General features: G+C 38.5%; 1 protein-coding gene across 1 annotated transcript in view; it reads right to left on the bottom strand.

Annotated features, from left to right (window-relative positions):
• mrc1a (mannose receptor, C type 1a) overlaps positions 1-19,011 on the bottom strand; it is a 163,115-nt gene that overhangs the window by 113,470 nt on the left and 30,634 nt on the right. The window contains exons 4-6 of the mRNA XM_063044201.1: positions 7,933-8,097; positions 2,489-2,602; positions 1,877-2,020 (exon numbers count right to left, since the gene is read on the bottom strand). Of these exons, the coding sequence (XP_062900271.1) occupies positions 1,877-2,020; positions 2,489-2,602; positions 7,933-8,097 (423 nt within the window). The remainder of the gene's footprint in view (positions 1-1,876; positions 2,021-2,488; positions 2,603-7,932; positions 8,098-19,011) is intronic.

Raw genomic sequence — 19,011 nt, 5'->3', positions numbered from 1 at the left:
AGATATGTCAAGGTAAAAGATCAAACTTATATCACAAAACAATCAATTTCAACTAAAATGTCAGAACCAAGAGACAACAATACACTCAGAGCTCCGCAGTACCACAGATCAGCAGATAAACTCCTTCCCCCCCCAAAAAAAATATGCATTCTTAGTCCCATTCAGAAACATGTGGGCAGTTACACCAGGCATCACCATTTTAAACCTATGCCCTCTAGATCTTGATACCCTTTCCCTGGGAAAACAAGTGTGTCCAGCCAGCAGGAATAACCCTGAGCATCCTGGTGCCTGTCACTTTAATTCTACATCACTGCAGCAACAACGCTCAGCGTAACTTTCTGTCTGGCCCACTGAGGCATTCTGGGCTTGATACTGATCCCTCCAGCCTCAGTTAACTTGCATTCTACCTCTGCGTGAGAATTGAACATGAATGCTGATATATTCATCTGTGATATTGTTTCAGTTTTCTTCACTGCCTGACCCGCTGGATGAGTCCGGCAGGTGTCATTGGCAACATATAACACAGAAAAAGAAGTGTAGTCACCTGTTGACTGCCTATAAATTTAATCCCATTACTTGAGGTGTACGGGATGATAAGAGGCATTGATCAAATGGATAGCCAGAGACTTTCTCCCAGGGCAGAAATGGCAAGTACAAGGGGGCATAATTTTAAGGTGATTAGAGGAAAGTATAGTGGAGGAGGGGGGAAATGTCAGAGGTAGGTTCTCTACACAGAGAGTGGTTGGTGAATAGAATGCCTTGGCAGGGGTGGTGGTGGTCACAAATACATTAAGGGCATTTAAGAAGCTCCTAGATAGGCACAATAGAAAAGAGAACTTTGTAGGAGAGAAAGCTTAGATTGATCTTAGAATAGGTTAAAAGTCTTGCACAACATTATGGGCCAAAGGGCCTGTACTGTGTTATAATGATCGAAGTTCTTCTATGTTATCAACCCATTTGACCAGGTCTCACCCTCTAGGAGATATTCCCTCACCTTCACGGCAAATTAAAACTAACCTATTTTTTTCTCCCTCTCCCTTTCCCTGTGTGCGAAAAGGAAGAGATGTGGACGAGGGCAGCTTTGAAGGCCGAAGGAAACCTCCTTTCTTTGAAGAAGGAGGGCATCTCATTAGTTCTAGAATGAGAAGCCTCATCCTGAGAGCAGATACAGCGGAGATGGAGGAATTAAGAGAAGGGGATGGGGTTTTTACAAGTAACAGGGTGGGAAGATTGTAGGCCAGGCAGCTAAGGGAAACAGCGGGTTAAGTGTAGCGGTCACGTTAGAGGCCAGGTCCAGGGGTAACAGAGAAAAGAGACCCAAGAGTAGGAGGGACGGTCAGGGATATTGGGAGGAGAGCAAAAAAAAAAATGGAGAGGTCTTTGGAGGAGCCCAAAAGCCCAAAGCAATATTGGGTAATGTCTACCTTCAAATAAATTTATTTGAGTCAAATTTCCAGGACTTGTCTGTGACCAGCTGTTTAAGGCCTTCCTTTAAATAAACTTACATAAGTCTGGTTTCCAGAGCTAACCTGCATTCTGCTGCCTAAGCCAAACAGAAGCAAACTTCACAATCTGCTTCTCTACAGAGTCCTCCATGCATTAGCACATGGCGTACACAGGGTACTTTGAAAGAATATCACTAGTTTTTTGCAACATATTGATACCACAGATCTTCATTAATGTTTTAAACTGAATGGATTTGGATTGGCAAGCAGGCAAAAAAAGTGGTATTGTCTGATCCAATGTCCACACTTTGGTAAATCGTTTTACTTCTGGTATGAAGTGCTAAAAAAAGCCTGATTTTAATATATTACTTTGAAAGTTTTAGTGTTAGGAGCTATGAATTTGCTATTTTTGTATACACGGTTCAACATACCTTGAGCTGGAGTGGTCTTCAAAGGCTTAGTGTCACCTTGACAAATATATCCCAATTTCAGAGAACAAGCATTGCTTTCCCACTTTGATGCCATTGATGGATTCAATGCCACACATGTATCTTCTCTGCCAGCTGATGGATGACCTTTACACATAGAAAGAAATATAAAACCAGCGGGGCAGTATTAAGACGCTAAATATAAAACTGCAATTAGTGCACAGATCAACTTGTCTCTGCAGTTTAGTTTAAAATGAAGAGCAAATATTGCTTGTACATTTATTATGGATGTGATCAGCTAGGCTGATAAACATTTAGTTCTGCAATCAAATTGGCATCTATGGGGCCAAGAGCCAACATCAAATTTTTGATAAATATCCATCACAAGATTGACTTATTAACAATGGCCTCTCTACAAGTGCTAGTCGTCCCAAGTGGAACTTGAAGTCAGATTCATAAAGGATAGAATATTAGCAGAGACAGTTATAAATACAACAGTCTAGCCCTCTAGCATTTATCAAAGAAGGGCTTATCAAAAAAGCTAAAAAAAAAAGTGCAGTGACTTTATTTTTTTTATTTCTCCTAGACAGAAGCAAGTATTTTTCTATTACTTACCAGGAGCCCAGTTCAAGTATCTGAAGGGGCTTTGGTCACTCCATTCCCACCCGCTCTCAAAATCCTGGCTGCTTAGTCCAATCCACAGAGGTGTTCCTACATATTGTAATAGGCCTGAATAAAACATACATGTGTTTTTTATAACCAAATGGTACTCATACATGGTGTTCGTTGGAGCTTGCTGCACCTAAAATTTCTGTCTCATTCCTTACAGTGGCCGTCAACAAAGTTAAATGAACAAAGAAATCTTGAAGGATTGTAGTGCCAAGCACTTAGTATAACATAATATCAGTATTTTTAATATGTCTTAAAGCCTCATGATAGAACAGTTAGGAATTCCAAAATTCCTTAAGTTTGGGTTATGAGATGACTTACAGTCAGCAATGTACTAAACAACAGTTTATATGCACAGACCAGTAAATATCTGACTGGAAAATGGTTCTTTAATGAGATTATTTCAACACATACAGTTAAAACATAAGAATGGTTCAGTAGTGATCCAAGAGCTGACGGGAGTTTAGCAGTGAGGTATACATTGTAGAATAAGCAAGCAAAAATAATGAAAGACACCCTGATTTAAAAATAATAATACATCAGTGTAATTTCTAAGATGATCCTTTGCCTCTCTGTTTGCAGATGATGAGGAGAAGTGATAGAATGTAGTGCCAGCTTTTGACGAACCTGATGATAATGAAAACTGTCTTTTCAATCCACGCCCACTTAAGAGGAATAAATTTGGCAGGTTACAGAGGGATTTACTTTGGTTCACCCATGATCTCACACTTTTTGAACACCAGTAGAACATATATTTATGTAGAAAGCAGCACAAACATGTATCAAGAATCTCCTGCAGGATATGATATAACATAGGGCAGCCCAGTAACGTAGTGGCTAGCACAACACTTTACAGTACAGGCGGCCCTGGTTCAGTTCCTGCCGCTGCCTTTAAGGAGTTTGTACATTCTCCCCGTAACCTCAGGAGTTTCGTCCAAGTGCTCCAGTTTCCTCTCACAATCTAAAGACCTACCAGTTGGTAGGCGAATTGGTCATTGTAAATTGTCATGTGATTAGGCTTGGATTAAGCCAGGAGTTGCTGGGTGGCGTGGTTTGAGGGGCCAGAAGAGCCTATTCGCACAGTACCTCAGTAAGTAAGTAAGTAAATAAATAAGTAAATGACATGTAAGTGATGTCAACTTATTAGTAAACATAATGAGTCACTACAATGTTTCAGTTCATCCTCAAAAAAATGAAAATTTCAGAAGGATTAAAAAAGGTGTTATGGGATAGAAATCTATTCAAACAGCTTCATGTCAACAGTACTGCACTATTGAGAACCATACCACTTACAAAACAAATCATTAAACGGGCTCCTTTGCTACTTTTCAATCTGTAAAAACACGCAACCTCACGCATACTTTGACAAGTCACTGTCACCCATCACTTCCTGGCCCCAGGATCAGTCCAAGTGGCTGCTACATCTCAGAATGTTATACACTGCTCCATTAGGAAGGTCACCCGAATTCTGGAGGAAACTACATTTTGTTTATTTTCCCTGTATTCACAAAAGCAGGAAGAGTTGACATAGACATTTGTCTGCTTTACAGAGTTCTCCAAAGTGCAGGCATTCACAAACTGCACTTGTGTCCACATTGAAACTTCTCTTATCACTTCCTGACCAAGGCACCTTACATAAAGGATATGTTTCCGGCTGGGCAAAAGCAGAAACTGCTGGAAACACTCAGCAGGTCAGACCACACCTGTGAGAAGAGAAAAAGAGTTAACGTTGGAGACCCCGAATGTCAGTTCTTTTGTAGGGTTTCCATCGTGAAACATTGACTCTATTTCACTTCCCAAAGATGTGAATGGCTACTGAATATTTGTTTACCATTTTCAGTATAGATCTGCATTGTTTTTAAAAATTCCTACTTGAATTCTTTTTCATAAACCAGTCTCCCTGACTTGCTGGGAGGACTCTCTCACAATTGTGGCACCCATTCAGACAGCAGTGACCTTCCCCTGTGGCTGTAAGGCTACTGCCAGCTTTACAAAAAGTCCCTTCAACAATGGGACTTCAGAAATCATACTGGCGAACGGTCTGCTGACATCAGTAAAAATTCGCAATCTGTTAATAGGGAATAATTCACTGATCATGCAACATTCACAAACAGGATGATACATAAAGCTCTTCTAGCACCAACCAAAGGTTGTGGAGCCATATATAGGCCTAAATGTTCCTTGCCTGATAGAGTCCAATTATTGTGAAAATGAAGATATCAGTCTTAGAGTCATAAATTCATACAGCCTGGAATTCGGCTCTTCAGTCCAACAGATCTATGCAGACCAGGATACCAGTCTTAGCTAGTTCCGTTTGACTGCATTTGGCTCATATTGCTCTAAATCTTTCCAATCTGTGTACAGTACTTGTCAGAGTATATTTTAAATATTGCTAATGTACCTGCCTCTATCAATTCCTCTGGTACCTTATTCCAGGGTGAAAAAGATAGCCCTCACGTTTCCAATAAATCTCTATCCTCTCACCTTAACCCTAATGCCTTCTTGTTCATGATTCCCCAACTCTGGGAAAAAGTCTATGTGCATTGACCCTACCTGCACTCCTCTTGATTGTATACACCTCTATAAGATTGCAATTCATTTCCCTATGTTGCAATGTAAAAAGTCCTGACAGGTTGAGACACAGCAGAGAAATGATGAAGAAAGAACTTATCATGCTTGCCTTTGTTGGTCAGAATATTGAGTGGAGGAGTTAGGACATTATGTTACAGTTGTACACGTCCACATTTGGAGTACTGCATTCAGTTTTTGTTGCTCTGCTATAGGAAAGATGTCATTAAACTGGAAAAAAATATTTACAGGGATGTTACTAGCTCCGGAAGGTTTGGTTTTCAACGATCCATGAGTATAGCCAAATGAAACAGCACTTCTCTGGGGCCAAGGTACAAACCACATTACCAACAGCACCATTGCACATAGATCATAGCACAAATAACACATATGGTTATGATTTCATACAAAATAATAGTCATAAAAGAAAAAATAATAATAACATAACCCTCACCACCATTCAGGGCCCCAGACAGTCCTTCCAGGTGAGGTGACACTTCACCTGTGAGTCGGCTGGTGTGATATACTGCGTCCGGTGCTCCCGATGTGGCCTTCTATATATCGGTGAGACCCGACGCAGACTCGGAGACCGTTTCGCTGAACACCTACGCTCTGTCCGCCGGAGAAAGCAGGATCTCCCAGTGGCCACACAGTTTAATTCCACATCCCATTCCCATTCTGATATGTCTATCCACGGCCTCCTCTACTGTAAAGATGAAGCCACACTCAGGTTGGAGGAACAACACCTTATATTCCGTCTGGGTAGCCTCCAACCTGATGGCATGAACGTTGATTTCTCTAACTTCTGTTAATTCCCCCTTCCTCTTCTTACCCCATCCCTTATTTATTTATTTATTTCCTCTCTGTCTCTTTTTTCTCTCTCTGTCCCTCTCACAATAACTCCTTGCCTGCCCTCCATCTCCCTCTGGCACTCCTCTCCCCCTTTCTTTCCTAGGCCCCCTGTTCCATGATCCTCTCCCTTCTCCAGCTCTGTATCCCTTTTGCCAATCAACTTTCCAGCTCTTAACTTCATTCCTCCCCCTCCCACTTTCAAATCTCTTACTATCTCTTCCTTCAGTTAGTCCTGACGAAGCGTCTCGGCCCAAAACATTGACTGTATCTCTTCCTATAAATGCTGCCTGGCCTGCTGTGTTCCACCAGAATTTTGTGTGTGTTGCTTGCTATAATATAGCCTTATTCTCTGAGTTGCTTTAACCATATTGTTCTCCGAGTGAACACTGGAGGGTAGCAACAAATGAACACCGGAGAGCTACACTGAACAAACACTGGAGGGCAGCACAGATAGGGAAAACTACCCCCACCCCCACCCCAGTACAAAATGAGTGGCACACAGCCAGCCCCAGCATCTCCTTCCCCTGTGACTGCCACAGGCAAGTCCAAGGCTTGAGGGTCTTGTCCACACAATAACCAAGACAATGCAGCTCTCCTGCCATCAGTATCACCAATGAACCAGTGAACTGAACTTACAGAGCCTGTATTGCCATTTTCACAGAGCTATGAACTTGCACACGAATCTCCTTTGCACATTAACACTTTCCTATTCAGAGTATATGCCCAGCCTATATTTGACATCCAAAAGTCCATTTTCATTTGTCTGGACTAAACTCCTTCTATTCAACTTTTCAGCTGGTCTACATCCCTCAGCAAACATCATTCATGTCATCAGAAAATTTACTTACATGGCAACAGTCAATCCCATCCAAATCTTGTATCCTGATTCTTATAGTATACCACTGGTTGCAGCCACCCAGTCAGTAAAACAGCCTTCTGCCACTAGGCACAACCCTCTGTCTCCTATCACCATGCCCGTTTTGGACCTGGTTAGCCAAAATACTTCCCATTCTATGGCCCAGCCTATCAGGTAGGACCTTATCAAAAGCCTTACTGAAGTTTACATATATCACATATTCCAACTTGTCTTCATCAATTTTTAATAACACCCTCAAAAAACTCAGATCAACATATTTTTGCATAATGTTTAACTAATTCTCAGATTGGCTGTCTTTCAGCTGCAGAATATTCATTGAGATGATATAAGTGAATATTGTTATGTGCTGTGCAATATCATTTTTAAACAGTTAGATAATAACTATTACTCAAATAACCCATGTCCATAAACTCAGCGTTCATCTTTTGCATTATTTATTATTTTGTAACTTCCAGGAATGCTTATGTCTTCCACTCTTCAGCTGCCACAAAACAATATATTTCATGACATATGTTACTAATAATTAACCTGCTTCTCTTTCTGATTCCAATTTAATGAAATTAGTGAAATTAATCGCTCATTTTGTTAGAAGTTGGTGCAGTTCAGTCACAGCCTAATAATATTTGAACAGCCTAGTTGTGTTGGAGACAAACTTTCACAAGCAGTGTCGATGACTTTCAAAATAACATGGAAAATTACTAAGACAGAAGCACAAATTAAAATCATGGCAACTATTTCTCATGGTATGTGCAACTTGGATGTAACTGAGAGTGTAAAGCAGAGGGAATACAATGAGAAAACAGCTTACATGTTACAGAGGACTTAATGTCAAATTGCCTAAGGACACAGAGATCATCAAATGAGAAGACAAAATTTCAAGATAAAATTGCACACGTGATTTACAATATATTGATGAAGTCAAACACTTATTGTTACAGAATAAAAACTTAATTTCAATGTACATACGCCATATTAAAACAATTAGAGAAAGTGACTGTTGGAATAAAATGCTTATCAGGGTATATTGTATGTAATGGAATGTTTCAGCTTAACAATTTTTAAGAAGTGCTTAATAACTACAACAATTTCTTACCTGACACAAATGTCTGAGTATGCAATTCTGTCACACTCAACAAGTCAGAATTTTGTTGCTGACAACTCCTTCTTGCTTCATGCCATGTTAGAGCTGATTGACTGTTGGCTTGATAACATTTACTTGTTAAAGAATCTTTCCTCCAAAGAGAATTACAGGGGGCAGCTGTAAAGCAAGCAGATTTTATTAGTCAATATATATCACTCTGGATGAGCTTTAAAATGGGTACCAAGTACGTACGGTTCTCATTAAACTGCATCAGATGGAAAATCCACACAGTTACCAACATTACTCAAGATTTTTATGTATAGTTAGTTCAGCATGGTCACGATAAAGTGAGACAAACCTTGATGGTAAATGGCAGCATTTCTGTAGTGAACTGATGCCATTTATTCTTGTAAATACTGGCAAGGTTAAGCATTGGACTTCAACAAATGTATCCCTGCTGACAGCTTGCATCCAGTGAATATCCACAAGGGGTCCAACAGCACTAACACTGGGGAATCTGTTCGTGGATCCCATGCCATGTCACCAGCACCTCTACTTCCTCAGAAGGCTAAAGAGATCTGGAAAGTCTCCTTTGATGGTCAGTAATTTTTGTCAATGAACTAGAGAAAGCATCCTATACAGATGCACCACTGCTTAACATGGCTCTCCCCATGACAGCAAGAAACTGCAGAGCGTTGTGGACACAGCTCAGCACATCAGCCAAACCTACCTCCCCTCCTTGAACTGTCTACACTTATTGCTGTCTCAGTAAAACAACCGCCCACCTCAAACATTTTCCCTTCTTCCCCCTCCCATCAGACAGAAGGAACAAAAGCCTGAAATCACATATCACCAAGGTCAAGGACAGCTTCTATTGCTTTACCAGACAGATGAATGGACTTCTTGTATAAGATAGACTCTTGACCTCACAACCTACCTCATCATTGTCTCACACTGCATTGTCTGCCTGGGCTTCATTTTCTTTGTAACTGTAACACTTTATTCTGAACTCTGTTATTGTTTCCCCTTCCACTACCTCAATGCACTGTATGGATGATATGCAAAACTAAATATTTCACTGTAACTCAGTAATAATAATTCAATTTACAATTTATAATAGGTATCTTACAACTGCAAGAAAGAGGAAGATAGGTTAACAATTTTTTTTCATTATTTTGTTTGCACGGATGATTTTAATTATGCGAAAGTGTTTTAAGGCACTCATTTTCTTTTTAATTTCAGAATCAGAATCAGGTTTATTATCTCTGGCAGGTGATGTGAAATTTGTTAACTTAGCAGCAGCAGTTCAATGCAATACATAATATAAAAGAAAAAAACCAAAATAGAATAATAATAAAAATAAATAACTAAATTAATTACAGTATATGTATATTGAATAGATTAAAAATTGTGCAAAAAACAGAAATACTATATATAAAAAAGTGAGGTACTATCTAAGGGTTCAATATCCATTTAGGAACCAGGTGGCAGAGGGGAAGAAGCTGTTCCTGAATCACTGAGTGTGTGCCTTCAGGCTTCTGTACCTCCTACCTTATGGTAACAGTGAGAAAAGTGTATGCCCTGGGTGTTAGATGTCCTTAATAATGGATGCTATCTTTCTGAGAACCGCTCCTTGAAGATATCCTGGGTACTTTGTAGGCTAGTACCCAAGATGGAGCCGATTAAATTTACAACCCTTTGCAGCTTCTTTCGGTCCTGTGCAGTAGTCCCTCATAACAGACAGTGATGCAGCCTGTCAGAATGCTCTCCACGGTATAGAAATTTTTGAGTGTATTTGTTGACATATCAAATCTCTTCAAACTCCTAATGAAGTATAGCCGCTATCCTACCTTCTTTATAATGGCATTGATATGTTGGGAACTGGTTACATTCTCAGAGATCTTGACACCCAAGAACTTGCTTACTCTCTCCATTTCTGATCCTTCTACGAGGATTGGTATGTGTTCCATCGTCTTACCCTTCCTGAAGTCCACAACCAGCTCTTTTGTCTTACTGACGTTGAGGGTTGGATTGTTGCTGTGACACCATTCCACTAGTTGGCATATCTCACTCCTGTACGCCCACTCGTCACCACCTAAGATTCTACCAACAATGGTTGTATTGTCAGCAAATTTATAGATGGTATTTGGGATCTGCCTAGCCACACAGTCATGGGTATAGAGAGAGTAGAGCAGTGGGCTAAGCACACACCCCTGAGAAGCGCCAGTGTTGATCGTCAGCAAGGAGGATATGTTATCACCAATCCGCACAGACTGTGGTGTTCCGGTTGGGAAGCTGAGAATCCTTTTGCAGAGGGAGGTACAGAGGCCTAGGTTCTGCAACTTCTCAATCAGGATTGTGGGAATGATGGTACTAAATATTGAGCTATAGTCCATGAAGAGCATCCTGACACAGGTGTTTGTGTTGTCTAGGTGATTTAAAGCTGTGTGAAGAGTCAATGAGATTGCATCTACTGTTGACCTATTGTAGCAATTTTTGAAGAATTGTCAATAATCTTTTAAAAGCACCACTTAGTTATTACAATCTTAACAGTTTTTGAATGTCTGGTCCAGAATATATTCAAGTGATAACTTTCAAATGTATACCAGGAAAGGATTAACTGACCAGTTACTGTAGTTTGGGTACTTTCTCTTCTCAAAATCTAGGTTGATGGAACTACAGGTAAATTTAGCTATATTGTAATTTTTAAACTTTGTCTAAGATTATGTCAATTTAGAACTGAAACCTTATTAGTAAAACAAACTTTATCTTTTTGTTGCCATGAAATTGGATTGCATCTTTTATTGAAGCACCAACACATGGATGCATTCAGTGGTAATATTAAGCTGAGTTCCAAATGAAAACAATGCAATATTTCCCAAGACTGGACTGCACTAAGATGGCTTACATCAAGTGAAATAGGAGCACTGAGATGCTTGACCAGTTTAACAATATTTTGCTATACAGCAATCAAGGAAGCTGTTGGCTCTTCACTGAACAGCCCATGAAGTAACCAAATGGCAGAAATACAGTTACTCCCATAAAAGAGTCTGTGGCTACAAAGGTGAGAGAAAATGCTCCCAGATCCACATTAAGGAATATGCAATCCTAGATTACAAAAACAAGGTCAGGAGGAAGGTTCTGTGCACTTGTGAATGGGGGATCGAGCAGGTAGATAAAAGGTGGAGCTGAGGCTCCAGTAGGCCCACTATTTGAGAAGTCTGAAGGATGGGATTATGAATAACTGAAAGTCAGTCTGAAGGAGGCATGATTGCCTCTTACTCTGCCTTGCTTTCTGAACATCTAGAGGTCATGGGTTAAGAGTGAAAGGTGAATTCAGACTTCCGGTAGATCTCATGGAGTGAAGTCGTGTTCTTGACTCGCTCCATTACCTCTGAGCTTTATCCTATGATCAGCTACATTTAGGCTAACTTTTAAGGCAACAATTTTTACAACACCTTGCAGCGGATTGCTATTATATATTTGGATGCGTTTAAGGTCCGCTATGTCTAAGAATGGGAAAGATGGCAAACCTCCAGTTAGACCGAAAGTTACCGACTCCCCTCCGATTGAACCGGCAGTAACTATGCAAGCTATATCGGATCTGATTCGTGTGGAAATTTCAACTACTATATTGGATCTGATTCATGCGGAAATTTCAACTAAACTGCAGAAAATTATCGATGAAATTGATAAAATGAAAACATCTATCAGGGAATATCAGACTGCTATATCTAATCTCCAGAAATCCACGCAACAAAATGAACTCAAGATGGGGAAAATTGAAGAAACAGTTACTGTAATGAAGAAAAAATTTGACTTTCTGACCTTTAAAAATTCTGACTTAGAATGCAGAATGCAACGACAGAACATTCGAATTATTGGTATTCGTGAAGCTGCTGAATCTGATGACCCTATAAAATTTTTCTCTCAACTTTTAAAAGATTTATTTCCCACCTTATTTCCTAATCAACCACCACTATTGGATCGGGCTCACAGAGTCCCATTATATTCGCCTAAGTCAGATAAACCTCGGCATGCTATTTTACGATTTCATTATTTTCAAGACAAGGAGAAGTTGCTTCGCTTTGCTCGTCCTAAAGGTTACATTGATTTCTCGGATCTTCTTTTAGTAAACAGGTTCGTGATCAACGTGTCCGTTACAGATCTGTGATGTCGGAATTCTACAAGATGGATTTAAAACCAGCGTTGCTTTATCCCGCACGTTTGAGGATTCGATTGTCTGATGGGTCTTCCCATTTTTTCGACTCTCCATCGGAAGCCCAGAGTTACCTGGATCAACTCTTGCCTTCAACATCTTAATTGCACTATTAAATCATCTCTGTTTGATCGGAGGCAGTTAATCTGTTGGGTTTAATTTTTTTTGCTTTATATGAGGGCAGAAAAGTTTTTTTCGGTTTAATTAATATGGCTGCCAAACTTTTTTTTAACTGCGTCATTCCTTTCTTCTTCCCTGGGGATTCTGGGTGGCTATTCCCTCAGCATCATTTTACGTATATCCCTGGAGGCCTTAAACTTTGTAGTTTTCAAACGTACTTTTTGTAGTTTTCTTGGCTAGTCTACGCTAATATTTCATTTTCTTGTTTAATTATACGGTCTGTTGTAGGTTAACGGTTTTCTTTATATGTACCTGCTTTTTCTTTGTATTATATCGTTTTCGTTTTAATTGGTGTACTTTTTTTTTATTCCTTTACTGTTTTATAACTTTAGCTGATCTTTTTATATATACACTTTTTTTTAGTGAGCGTCTATCAGAAGTCATGGGGGTAGTTCTAGTGCTCGCTTCTTTCTGGCTGGTCTATCTTAGATTTAGCTTTGGGGGTACGGGGTGGGGGGTGGGGGGGGGCTTCACTTTTTGGTTTTTCTTTCTTCTTGGGCTACTTATATTACCAAAGTATTGGTTGCGTTCTCTTTCCCGTTATCTCGTTTATTCTGTTCCCTTCCCGAGTTTGCGGGTCGAACCTATTGTCAATCCTCTATTTGAGGGTTGACTTTAGGGATTATGCAGTCTACAATTATTTTTGTCTCTTGGAATACTAACGGTCTTTATCATCCAATAAAAAGGAAAAAAAAGTCTTTAAAGTATTCCGGAGACTTAAAGCACATATTCTATTTTTACAAGAGACCCATGTGCGGAGGGGTGGACAGATTATGTTTTTTTAAGTTCTAGAAGGATTAACACTTCCATTCGAATTCCAACGCTAAAATTCAAGAAGTTTCTATTTTTATAGATCCCTCAATCACTTTTGTACAACACGATATTATTTCTGATCTGAATGGTAGATTTCTATTGGTTAGTGGTTTACTCTTTAATTAAAAAGGTAGCTTTGGTTAACGTCTATGCTCCCAACATGGACTGTCCGGAATTTTATAAATCATTATTTAATTTGTTCCCGAATTTGAATGAGTTTTCGCTAATTTGGGGCAGGGATTTTAATACTTGTTTATCCCCATTATTGGACCGTTCGGCTCCTTTACGGACTCTACCCAATAAATCTGCAACCTTGATTAATTTATTTCTCTCAGATTCCAGGTCAACGGACATTTGGCGTTTTTTGCATCCTCAGGAAAAAGATTTTCCCTTTTTTTCACATGTTCATCATTCCTATTCAAGAATTGATTTTTTTTTAAATTGATTCTCGTCTTATTTCTTCAGTGGTTAAATATGAATATGACTCTATAACCATTTTGGATCATGCTCCACTTAAGCTTTCTATTAAAATATTGGCCAATACACAAAATAATAGACAATGGCGTTTTGATTCGCTGTTGCTTCAGGACTCGGATTTTGTTAACTTTATGAATGAACAGATTGATCTCTTTTTTACAATTAACTGTACAGAGGATATATCCATGAACACCCTTTGGGATACTTTTAAAACTTATATTTGTGGTCAGATCATCTCGTATTCTGCTGCTTTGAGGGAGAGGTTGAAGGAGGAGAAGCTGGTTATTGTGGACAAGATTAAGGAAATTGATAAGAAATATGCTACAGCTCCCTCTGAGAAGTTGCATAAACAAAGAACTGAACTTCAAATGGAACACAGTTTATTACTTTCGTCCTCTATTGCAAATCAATTAATGAAAACAAGAAGTAAATTTTATATACATAGTGACAAAGCTGGTAAACTGTTGGCTAACCATTTGAAGACTAGCTATACTAAATTTCAAATTAATCAGATTTATAATCAAAAAGATCAACTGATATTTGATCACGCTGAGATTAATCAATCCTTTTTGACTTTTATTCCTCCTTATATCAATCAGAGTCTCCACAAGTCTCTAAACATATGTATGACTTTTTAGATAACCTAGATTTCCCTAAGATTTCACATGATATATCTTCTATGTTAGACACTTCCTTTACCACTGATGAGATTAAGAATGTTATTTTTTCTATGAACCCGGGGAAAGCTTCTGGTCCTGATGGGTTTATCGCGGCATTTTATAAATTTTTTGCATCCTCATTAATTCCTTGGTTATTCAGGGTTCTGGAGGCCTCATTAAAACTTGGTAAACTTCCTGAATCCTTTTATAGAGCATCGATCTCTTTAATATTAAAGAAGGATAAAGATTCTGCTCAATGTGCATCTTATAGACCAATATCCTTATTAAATGTTGACTCTAAAGTTTTTTCTAAATTATTAGCAAACAGATTAGAAAAAGCACTTCCTTATATTATTTCGGAAGACCAAACGGGTTTTATTAAAGGTCGTTACTCTTTTTATAATATTCGTACACTGTTAAACATTGTCTACACCCCATCACAAAATGTTCCTGAATTCGTCATTTCCTTAGATGCTGAAAAAGCTTTCGACAGAGTTGAATGGCCTTACTTATTTAAGGTGCTTGAAATGTTTAATTTCAGCCCGAAATTTATATCCTGGATCAAATTGTTATATCACTCTCCTATGGCCTCAGTTCGTACTAACTCTTTAAACTCACCTTTTTTTCCTCTTTTTCGAGGTACCAGACAAGACTGTCCTCTTAGTCCTTTATTATTTGATATTGCATTAGAACCTCTCGCAATTGCTATTCGAGAATCTCCAAATATTATTGGTATAATTCGTGGTTTAAAGTCTCATAAAGTATCACTTTATGCTGATGATTTACTTTTATATATTTCTAATCCTCAAAAATCTATTCCTGCTGCTTTAGATTTATTAGCACAATTTAGTCTTTTCTCAGGTTATGTTAAATCTCAGTAAGAGTGAACTTTTCCCGATTAATAAGCAAGTTCCCTTATATCAGAACCTCCCGTTTAAATTGGTTAATAACCACTTTTCATCTCTTGGGAGTAAAATTACCTGTAAACATAAGGATTTATTTAAGACTAATTTTAATCTTTATGACTCCTCACTTAAATTTGAACAGACCTGGAGATCTTTTATTCAATATTTTCATTTAATGTAATTTTTTTTTTCTCTTGTTCCATATTTATACTCCCTTCTTGCCTTTTTTTTTAAACTGTTTTTAATGGAGGTCGGGTTTGAGGACGTGATTTTAAGTTCTTTAACTCTACCTGTTTCCAAGTTAGCCCATTGCTTTGCTTTGCTTTTAGTTTAGTTGCACGGTGGGTTTTTTTGGGGGGTCTTTTTTTGGGTTTTTTTTCCTTTTCTCTATTGATAAAAAAATTAAAAATATAAAAATTAGTATACTATTATTTTACCATATTATTTTATGTTTAAATTGCACTGTTTGTATCAATTTTTTCTTCTGTATTAATATCTCCTGTAATTTCTAACAGTGTATTGGTGCCTTCATGGTTTACCCTTTGTATACTTATTCAATAAAAAGATTTAAAAAGAAAGAAAGACTAATTTCCTTCCCTTAATTGATCACACTACTCAACTTGCATTTAAATGGTTTCCACTTTATTTAACTTTGGTCGTGTTAATGCTGTTAAGATGTTTATTTCGCCAAAATTTTTATATGTATTTCAGGCACTACCGATTTTTGTTCCAAAATCCTTTTTTGACAAAGTTGATTCTAAAATTTCTTCCTTTATTTGGCAAAATAAAAACCCGTGATTGGGTAGAATACATCTACAGAAAGCTAAGAGGGATGGAGGTTTGGCATTACCTAACTTTAGATTCTATTATTGGGCAATTAATATTCGACACATGAAATTTTGGTTACTTGACCAAGATACATTATCCATTCCTAAATGGGTAGTATTGGAATTACAATCTGCTCAAGGTTATGCACTTGGTTCTATTTTAGGTTCTTCTCTTCCTTTCGATTTGAAACGCCACAAACAGGTTTGTAACCAGATAGTTAAATGTACCTTACGTATTTGGTTTCAATTCCGAAAATTTTTCGATCTTAATCAATTTGGGCTTGCGATTCCTATTTTAGGCAAAATACTCCTTCCCCCCTCTTCCACGGACCGTGCCTTTCAAATTTGGAAGACTAATGGTATATCACGGTTTTTGGATTTATTTTTAGATGGCTCCCTTATGTCTTTTGAACAATTATCTAACAAATATAACTTACCAAGAATACATTTTTTTTAGATATCTCCAAGTTAGAAATTTCCTAAGTACTATACTCTCTTCCTTTCCGACGTTATCCTCCTACATATATTTTAGATACTATAATTAACCTTAACCTATGTCAGAAAGGTGTAACGGCTATTATTTATAATACTATCATGAAACTTAGGAAAGCTCCATTGGATAAGATTAGGTCAGATTGGGAAAAGGAATTGGGCTTTATTATCTCGGTGGATGACTGGGCGCATATTTTACAACTAGTCAATACTTCCTCTATCTGTTCCAAACATTCCCCAATTCAATTTAAAGTTGTTCATAGAGCACATATGTCTAAAGATAAATTAGCTTGTTTTTATTCTCATATTAACCCTCTTTGTGACAGATGTCATGGGGAGATAACTTCCTTAACTCATATGTTTTAGTCCTGTCCTACTTTGGAAACTTTTTGGAAAGACATTTTTAATATTATTTCAAAGATATTGAATATAGATATTTCTCCCCATCCTATTACTGCTATCTTTGGATTACCCAGAATTTCCAGTAATCTTTCCCCTTCAGCCCGTAGAATGATTGCATTTCTTACTTTAATGGTGAAAAGATGTATTTTACAGCATTGAAAGGAGATTAATGCCCCAACTACGTTCTTCTGGTTTTCTCAGACGATACTATGTTTAAATTTGGAGAAAATCAGAAGTAATCTTTATGATACTTCAGTTAAATTTCAACAGACCTGGAGATCTTTTATTCAACATTTTCATTTAATGTAATTTTTTTTCTCTTTGCCCATATTTACATTCCCTTCTTGCTTTTTAACTGTTTTTAATGGAGGTCGGGTTTGAGGACGTGATTGTTTTAAGTTGTTTAAGTCTACTTGATACCTAGTTAGCCCATTGCTTTGCTTTGCTTTTTAGATTAGTTGCACAGTGGGATTTTTTTTGGGGGGGGGGTTGGGTTTTTTTCTTCTCTTTATTAATATGTATGGAACATTAGTATACTATTATATTACCTTATTATTGTATATCTAAACTGCACTGTTTGTACTTTTTTTGTGTATTAATATCTCTTGTAAATTTATATTGCAACAGTGTATTAGTGTCTACATGGTTTACCTTTTGTGTACTAATTCAATAAAAAGATTTAAAAAGAAAAAAGAAAGAAAGGTGAAATGTTTAAGGGAGAATATGAGGGGGAATGTCTTTACTCAAAAGGTGTGAGAGTGTGGAATGAGCTGCCAGTTGAAGTGGTGAATGTGGGATCAATTACAACATTTAATGGCAATTTGGATAAATACATGGATGGGAGAGGTATGGAGGGCTATGGTCTGGGAGCAGGTTGAGGGGACTAGGCAGAATAATAGCTTGGTGGACTGACTGGGCCAAACGGCCTCTTTCTGAGCGATAACTCTATGACTCATTGCGGCTACAGTGCCCACCTCAAGTTACTGCAAAATGGAACAATGCTGATACAGGCATCCCCCGCTTTTCGAACGTTCGCTTTATGACACCTCGCTGTTACCAAAGAACTACATTAGTTCTTATTAGGCCTGCTGCATTCCCCAGCAACTTTGATGTGTGTAACTACATTAGTTACCTGTTTTCGCTAACAGAAGGTGTTTTTACTGTTACAAGAAAAGGCAGCGCACGCCCCGAGCAGCCAAGCTCCTCCCTCGGAACTGCATTCTAGCCAGCATTGCTTAAACATGTGCCTGTGAGCATCTGTGCTTTATGTTGATTTATTTTGAGCATCTGTTAACAAGATTACTTCTAAGGTATCAGAAAAGCCTAAAAGAGCTCGTAAGGGTGTTACACTTAGTGTAAAACTAGACATAATTCAACGTTTCAATCGTGGTGAACAAAGTAAGGACAAAGTGAGTTTGGCTTGTGGAAGTTGATGAAGATGGTGTTGAAGAGGTTGTGGCATCCCATGACCAAGAACTGATAGATCAAGAGCTGATGCAGTTGGAAGAGGAAAGGATAACAATCGAAACCGAATGTAGTCGCAAAAGCACCAAAAGTGAAGTCGTCCAGGAACTGAACATGAAGCAACTGTGTGAGATTTTCGCTGCAATGATTGCAGAAAAGTACGACTTTAATTTTGAAAGGGTACGTAAGTTTAGGGCATATTTGCAGGATGGTTTGAGTGCTTACAAAGAATTGTATGAGAAAAATGTGCGAGGCTAAGCAGTCAAGCATACTGTCGTTTTTCAAGCCTCCCACATCAGCCACAGCAGATGACGAATCTCGACCTTCAACATCGAGGCAGGCAGACATAGAAGAAGATCACCTGCCTGCCCTGATGGAAACAAACGATGATGAGATGACACCCCAGTGTCCCACCACCCCAAACCTCTGGGCCACGGACCGATACATTGCCACGAAGAATGCAGCAGTAGCCGGGACGCACCCAACACATCTTCAAGAAAAAAAAGCCAAAATAAACAAGCTAATTACTTCGGTGCCGCCCGGCACGTAAACGGCGGCCCAGATCAGAGGGGATTGCCGATTGCGTCACCTCTGATCTGGGCTGACATTTACATGCCGGGCGGCACCTAATTACTTAGCTTGTTTATTTCGGC

The sequence above is a fragment of the Mobula hypostoma genome, chromosome 3 (genome assembly GCF_963921235.1).
Source record: "Mobula hypostoma chromosome 3, sMobHyp1.1, whole genome shotgun sequence".
NCBI lineage: Eukaryota > Metazoa > Chordata > Chondrichthyes > Myliobatiformes > Myliobatidae > Mobula > Mobula hypostoma.
The sequence above is the reverse complement of the archived record's forward strand: the minus strand, read 5'-3'. Positions and strand labels throughout refer to the sequence as shown.